This window comes from Drosophila montana, unplaced genomic scaffold (assembly GCF_035044405.1).
Source record: "Drosophila montana isolate Dmon_TW-CO22-7 unplaced genomic scaffold, ASM3504440v1 contig_1455_1, whole genome shotgun sequence".
Classification (NCBI taxonomy): domain Eukaryota; kingdom Metazoa; phylum Arthropoda; class Insecta; order Diptera; family Drosophilidae; genus Drosophila; species Drosophila montana.
Window position 1 is genome coordinate 1,459,891 of NW_026996406.1, and position 7,927 is coordinate 1,467,817.

General features: G+C 42.7%; 1 protein-coding gene across 1 annotated transcript; it reads left to right on the plus strand.

Annotated features, from left to right (window-relative positions):
* Positions 1-1,061: 1,061 nt before the first annotated feature.
* On the plus strand, positions 1,062-7,484 carry l(3)mbn (lethal (3) malignant blood neoplasm). Its single transcript, XM_064688159.1, has 8 exons — positions 1,062-1,166; positions 1,248-1,350; positions 4,423-4,566; positions 4,635-4,835; positions 6,690-6,797; positions 6,855-6,920; positions 6,980-7,069; positions 7,127-7,484. The coding sequence occupies exons 1-8, from the start codon at positions 1,134-1,136 to the stop codon at positions 7,441-7,443; spliced, it is 1,062 nt and encodes a 353-aa protein (XP_064544229.1). The 5' UTR covers positions 1,062-1,133; the 3' UTR covers positions 7,444-7,484.
* Positions 7,485-7,927: the final 443 nt, after the last annotated feature.

Sequence of the window (7,927 nt, forward strand, 5' to 3'; positions counted from 1 at the left end):
TTTGATCTCTACTCATATTCATAAATCTTCCCATTCATCTACGCTATCAAATTTGATTGAATATATGCAATGATTATGAGCCGAAGATGTTTGCGCTTTGCGGCTGAGTCTCCTTTAAACGTTTCTTTACTTAACCAACTAATTTTTTAAAACAAAATATTGTTCAATTCGAGCTTCGTTTCGACTGTTCTTAAGATTGAATACAAGGTTTGTTTTATAGTAAGATATTATTAAAATTGTAATTTAAATTACCCAAACAGTTGAGTTCAAAACTGCTAGGCAGCCTGAAAAATAAGAATATAATTTAGATATAATAATGAATAAAGATAATATTAAAAAAATTTTGTGGGCATAAGCATTCTGCTTTATATAAAGCTTATATATATTTATATATATTTAAAATTTATATTATAAATAAATATATGCTGAGCTATGCTATATATTTTTTATGGCCTGACAAAAAATAAAAATCTATAAAAATATAAAAGAGTAGCAATTTTCAATTTATAAAAATATATGTTTACATATTTAATGCTGGTTTTGGCGACCTTTTCATATTTTAAATATTTATTTAGCTTATTTTATATAAATATTCTTAATTATTATTCGCAAATAAGTAAAGAATACTCGCGCGACGCCGGGTAATTTTCTTCAGTAAACAGCAGTAAAAAGCAAGTGAACGGATCTAGCTTGTTGTTTAGAGGGTATTTAGTTGATTTTGAGCAAACAGCGCTCAGTTAGCTGATATGCTAGCACACACACACACACACACACACACAGAGACACACACACACGCATGTACGCAGTAGCGCGGGTTCAGCCAGCTATGTGTGTGCGTGCGTGTGTGTGTGCTGGCTGACCAATGTTTTATAATGTTTACCAAATATTATTAGGTTTGTCAATTGGTCGCCGAACATCGTGGGGTGTGTTTCAGCCGTTTCGCCTGCTCAGTTGAGAGACGCGTCGCTAACGGTACTGCTCCGCATAAATTAATTGAATTAATTGAATTAATAAAATTATATATAAAGAATATAACAAACGAGCTAACGGTGCGCGCCAATATAAATAAAAACAAAAAATTAAACGCGAAATTTGCAAATTTTCAAGAATTAAGAATTAAGACAAGCTGCAAAATGAGGCAAACATTTTTGGCTGTCAATTGTGTTGTAAGTGCGCGCCTGTGTGTGTGTGTGTGTGTGTGTGTGTTCTAATTGTTTATATTATTTATTTAATTTATTTTGTACAAGCTGCTGACTGTGCTGTGCTTTAGCTTCGTCCTGCCAGCCACGGTGCGTCCCTACAAGTTCGGCTTTACGATCGAGGAGCAGCAGCATCGCCGCGAGCAAAGAGGTGAGCGGAAGCCGAAGGATTCTTGCCAAATTGATTGACACCGATATGATCAATCAATTATATGTGTGTGTATGTGTGTGTGCATGCAAATGGAGCTGCGTCATGCTGGCAAGCATTAGCAACTGCCGTCGGCGACAAAAAAGGCAACAGCTTTTGACTTTTTGCGGCAACTGCCACAACGACGACGACGACGACGACGTCGAATTGTGCAATGCCGCACAATACACGTTTGCAGCTCTAATAGCCGCAGCTGCTGACACCCGGGGTCAATATCAATTGAAATGCCTAAGATTCTACCAGTATGCCCCCCTCTCTCTCTCCCTCTCTCCCTCTCTAATTGCGAGAGGCATCTTCTCAATAGTTGATAATAAAATTGTCCGAAAACTTAGGAACCTCTTCAATTAGCATAACACGTAGCCAGAGCTTCACTTGGCTTATTTATTGATTTGTCTCTTGTTTCAAAACCAAAACTGCAAATGTCGCCACATTTCAATATTTATAAGTCTATATTTATACCAAGTATATCTGAAATGCCAGAGTTGAGCGTGTATTAGAAAAGCACACACAACATTATGTGGGCAACTTGTTGTGCACACACACAACACACAATGCGCAAACATTTATAGAGATATTTGCATATGCAGATTGCATAGATAACAGAAGCTTTAATTTAGTAGAATATTATGTGCGAACTTTCGTTTTATAGCTCAAGCTAAATTTAAGAGCATTTCCTAGAAAAACAAAACAATTAACTAAAAATCCAGGAAAAAGAAAATAAATTTCTTTAATTATTTTATTTTTTATTCAATATACCTAGTATATTATAAAAGAAGAACAGACAGAATCTTTTAAGGAAGTCTTTGTAATAATTATTGCGATAAATCGCTCGGTGCTTATTGTCCGATCTGCATGAAATTTTTATATGGCAGCTAAATGTTTGTAAATATCAAAGCGCAAGGCTTACCTCTAAAAATATGTTGCTAACAATTTTGTTGGAAAAAGAAGAGGTATCAATAAAGTGAAAGAATATTCTGGATCTAAACGAGTATTTCCATACAAAATTTTTCGTTATTAGCTCCTAAAAGAGGCTATCGATATCGATTTTTATCGATTTCATGGAAGCAAGCTATCGAAGATTTGAAGCAAAATAAATCTGTGCGGGCAATGGAAGGAGCTAAGTTTGTAGATCCTTAGATCTAGTTAGTTTAAGTCTTGAGATCTTATAGATCCCGAGATCGACGAGCTTCTAAAGCACAGACAGGCTTGTCTTAATCGAATTTGTCATTGATGCTGATCTAGAATATAAACATCTCCAGAAGTCGCAGAAGCCTTCTTCTCACTGTTACAAACATTTCCACAAAAACATTAAACCCTTTGTACCCACTATGTGCAGGGTATAGCAAATCAAGATGTTTTCGAGCGTATATAGATAGATAGATCCGTTTCAAACATTGCTTTTAAGCATCGCATATATATATATAAACTTTCTGTGCAATCTTTCTTTTCAAATGACATTTGATATTTGCCGATATTTGTCTCCCTTTCTCTACAATTGCTTGGCGCATTAAGACGGCTATAAAGAAATGACAACAGATTATGTCCATTAAAATGACACAAACAATCGTGAAACGGGCATTGAAACGTTTAAAAAAGCACGATCGCAGCGATAAGTGCGAATCGAAACTTGTTTAAGACTGGAGAACAACTAAGTAAAGACTGAGACAGGTGCCGCACAGGTGGGTGGCTCTAGTACCAGGACGTAGATTTTAGATTTTTTATGCTAAACATAATTCTTGCATGCGTTAAGTCTCGGCTGGGGCTTCCATTTGGCCACTTGTCATAAACAAAAGCCGAAGATCATAAAACGACGATCATAATTATCGCGACAGTTTATTCGATCTTAATCTTTATAGCCGGGCCCAAGCGCCTGTTTGGCTGGTTTGTCGCTCCAGCGAATTATGGCTAAGAATGAACCAGTTATGTTTCGGCATTAATAATGAAAGTGATCTATACATGCATGGAATATATTTATTCACTATACCCTGTAACATGAACACAAGCAAATGGGGTATATACAGTCTAGATGTGCCTGAACAGTTTGATTGTCTAACTCTCTGAGAGAAAGAGACTGCAAAAACTAAAACATCAATTAATGCGCAAAATAAGCTATCTGTTTCCCATTTTTTCGTGTTCGATAAATATCGATTTTCAACCAAGGCCTTGAGCATGTTTTTTCAGAGCATAAGATCTGGAAACATAAAAATGTACACATAGATTTCCGCACAGTATAATACATTTCTTTTAAATTACCGAAAATTCACTACGTTATAGCAAAATCGATAAATATCGATGTTTAGCCTCAGGTATTTAATCATAGTTCGCTGGATATAATATCTAGAGACCTACACGATGGATTTAAATGTTATAAAATGTTCGATAGCGCGCTTCTTCTTTTCGCAAGCGATTAATATCGATATTCAATCCCAGTTTCTTGAGCATGGAAAAAACATTGAGGAATGTAGACCCTATGCTCCTTCCGAAAATAATAATCCGTTTTCGATAACTTCCCCTTTTCCTTGAATTAGATAAGTATCGAAATGTTGCTTAAAAATATTTTGAGTATATTCAACTTCTTTCACATTGACAAATTCTATGTAATATGATTTGATAGAATATATCGCTACGTTATGCGAACATCGATAAATATCGATTTGCAGCCTTCGTGAGCTTAACTTGTAGGTAATTGAAGCTAGAGTCTAGAGAGAGACAGAAAGAGAGAGAGAGAGAAAGAGAGAGAGAGAGAGAAAGAGAGAGAGAGAGAAAGAGAGAGGGAGTGAAACTTACTTTTTCGACAGCTCGCTCCCTTTCGATAAATATCGATATTGCAGTCTTTTGATCGCAGGCATTTTAGAAGCTAAAGATACCAATTTAGAAAAATAAATGATCGTCTCTTCTTTTCACCGCCCACCAAAATGCATCTACAGGGTATCTGCTAGTCACGCGCTTTCGACTAGCTCGCTCTTACGTGTTTATTGAATGAATAATCTACTTGTGTTCTGCCCTTTTTATTAGATGAGAACGGAATTGTAATGGGCGAATTTGGTTTTATAACCGCCGATGGAATCTACCACGTGACGGTCTATGCGACCGACGAGGAGGGCAAATTCCGGATAATATCAATGAAAAACTATCCGTATGCGGGTCCCGTAGCGCCCAGTAAGTGCAGCACGCAGAATAATAATAATTAAGAATAATGTCAACTAATTGAAACTCGATCAATGCAGAGAGCCCGCCGCCCACAACGACGACCACGGCGGCGTCTGTGGCCAGGCATCACTTTAATACCGCCGCCTGCTCCGGCTGCTTTCTGAACAAATCTCCGCCGCCGGAAGCGCCGCAGCCGGGCATCCGTCCCAGCACCAAAACGGAGATACGCCCGCTCTCGCAGCCGCTGTCCCCGTCAGCGGAAGCCGGAGCTGTGCCAGGTGAGTTCACAGGTGAACGGCAGACACTTACACCCAGCACACAGACACACACACACAGACAGGCCACAATCCTTAAGGATGCCTTTGAGCTGGAGAAATTGGCTGCTCAGGATTTGCAGAGCTTTGTCTTTGGCCCCCATGAGCCGCAAGCAGCAGCCGCTGCTACTTTGTTCCAAGCTGCAGTACCTGCTCCTGCGCAGGAGCCGGCTGTTGTGCGCAATGCGAAGACCGTGGCACTGGCTCACGAAATAGCCAAGGTGCGGGCGCTGCGGCCAGCGAATGTCCTGAGTGCCAGTGCCACGACGACGCAGTCAAAGGAGCTGCCAGCGGATGCACCTGCTCTTAGCTCTGCAGCTGCTTTTGTGGCAAAGCTGGCGAGGATTCCGCCGGCAGCAGCGGATGCGCTGGATTTACAGACCTTTGCTGTGGACCCAAATGATTCTCTTGCTCCTGCCCCGGCTGCTGCAGAGGAGCCCGTGGAGCCCGAAGTTGTGCGCAATGCAAAGACCGTAGCTCTGATTCACGAATTAGCCAAGGTGCAGGCTCTGCGGCCGCCGAGTAGCCTGGAGGCCGATGGCACAGCATCGCAACCAAAGGATCTGCTAGCGGATGCACCTGCTCCGAGCTCTGCTGCTGTTCATGTGGCAAATCTAGTGAGGAATCCCCCGAAGGATTTGCAGAGCTTTGTTCTTGGCCCCCTCAACCCTCAAGCAGCAGCGGCTACTGGTGCTCCTGCTCCTGCCCCGGCTGCTGCTCCTGCTCCTGCTCCTGCTCCTGCCCCGGCTGCTGATCCAGCCCAGGCTGCTGCAGAGGAGCCTGAGGAAAAAGAAGTTGTGCGGAATGCGAAGACCGTGGCTCTGATTCATGAATTAGCCAAGGTGCAGGCTCTGCGGCCGCCGAGTAGCCTGGAGGCCGATGGCACAGCATCGCAGCCAAAGGATCTGCTAGCGGATGCGCCTGCTCCGAGCTCTGCTGCTGTTCATGTGGCAAATCTAGTGAGGAATCCTCCGAAGGATTTGCAGAGCTTTGTTATTGACCCCCTCAATCCTCAAGCAGCAGTGGCTACTGGTCCTCCTGCTCCTGCCCCGGCTGCTGCTCCTACTCCTGCTGCTGCTCCTGCCCCGGCTGCTGCTCCTACTCCTGCTGCTGATCCAGCCCAGGCTGCTGCTGAGGAGCCCATGGAGCCCGAAGTTGTGCGAAATGCAAAGACCGTGGCTCTGATTCATGAATTAGCCAAGGTGCAGGCTCTGCGGCCGCCGAGTAGTCTGGAATCTGATGGCACAGTGTCGCAACCAAAGGAACTGCTAGCGGATGCGCCTGCTCCGAGCTCTGCTGCTGTTCATGTGGCAAATCTAGTAAGGCATCCACTGGCATCGAATGTCCTGACCGCCAGTGGGACAGCGACACAGCCACAGGAATTGCCGGCTCCCAGCACTGCCGCTGCTTTTGTGGAAAAGCTGGCGAGGATTCCGCCGGCAACAGCGGGCGCCAAGGAGCTGAACAGTTTTGCCTTTGGTACGCTGCGACCCAGCTTGGCAGCGGCGCAGCGGCTAAATGGACAGGTGTTGTACGCCATGCAGCATGTGGCGCTGCCTGTGAAGCAAGCAGTTGCCGGGGCTGTGCAACAGCAGATGCAGGACAATGCGCTCTCCAATCGTAATCCGGACGCATCGCCCCATCAATCTGCAACGTTTGCCACTGAGGCACAGCCTGTTCTGCTGCCACACACCACACAAACAACACCAGCACACACACACACTGCCACACACACACAGCTGCCAGCAAGTAAACAAATTAATCACGTATTTCAATTGATTTCCGTTTAAAAATGATTTAAAATTCAAAAACTTGCAGCCGTTCAGTCGGGTCAGCAACCATTCAGTGCAGTTGGCAATGCGGCCGCAGGAGCGCTGCCAGCCTTGACAGGCACCCAGCAACAAACAGCAGCAGGCGTCAAGCCACGTAAGCCCAGGCAACCACCAATTCGTTGAGTTTATTTATATTTACAAGCATTCGCAGCCTTAGCAGACAGCAAGAGACCGCAACAACCAACAGGCAGCAGCAGCTCAGCAAGTTTCAAGCCAAGTAAGCCCAGACACATAACCATTCGTTAAGTTAAATGAATATTAATAAAACATATGTAGATACAGTTGCAGCGCTGCCAGACGTGACAGCAACCAAGCAGCAAAGTCAACCGCCAAGCAGCGGTAACACAGCAAGTAACAATACACCACGTAAGCCAGGACAGCAACCAAATTCGTTAAGTGTTACAGCAAAAGCTTTGCTTACAGAACCCACCTCAACTAAGACAGCAACCAATACAGGAGCAGTTGGTGAACCCGGACTCACAGGCGATTTGTACAAATTTAAATATATATTGGACTATAATGGCCATGAGGAGACCGGCAGCCGTAACGGCGATAAAGTGGGCAACTACTTTGCCATCGGCGATGATGATGTGGAGCGTGTCGTCGAGTATATTGCCAATGAGTTTGGCTTCCAGCCGCACATTAGCTGGCGCAAACTGGAGGGCAAGGAGGCGACGCTGCCCGATGAGAACTCGCTGAAGCACTACGAATTCAAGTGGTTCAACAAGGCATCCCAATGATGTGCTCATTAATCAATAAGTAATTTTATAAATCAAGTATAAAAAAATAACTGTACTAATTGAGAATGAATTGAAAAGATTTGTTGTTGTTGTTCTTGAATTGGGTTTTGTTTTTTTTTTTGACTTTTTTATTTTTGTTAAAGGTATTCCACTTAAATCAACTTAACGCTTAGTGGGATTAGGGGGAGGGGGGAGGAGGGGTACACAATGTGGTGGTTGTCTATTATACTTAGTTATATAATATTTGGTAAAGTTACATTCAGAATTTAAAAATTGTATACATTTAGATGTAGCATAAAGTTGCATATCTCAATTACACACACATTTAAAATTACATAAGTACATTTATAAGTATCGATACTTTTGCTACCCACTGCAAATGGATAGAAGGGGCTGTATACATATACATATACATATATATATATATTTATTTATTTTTTAATATTGTTGAATTTGCGCTTAAAATTTCTAAATATTTTTTATA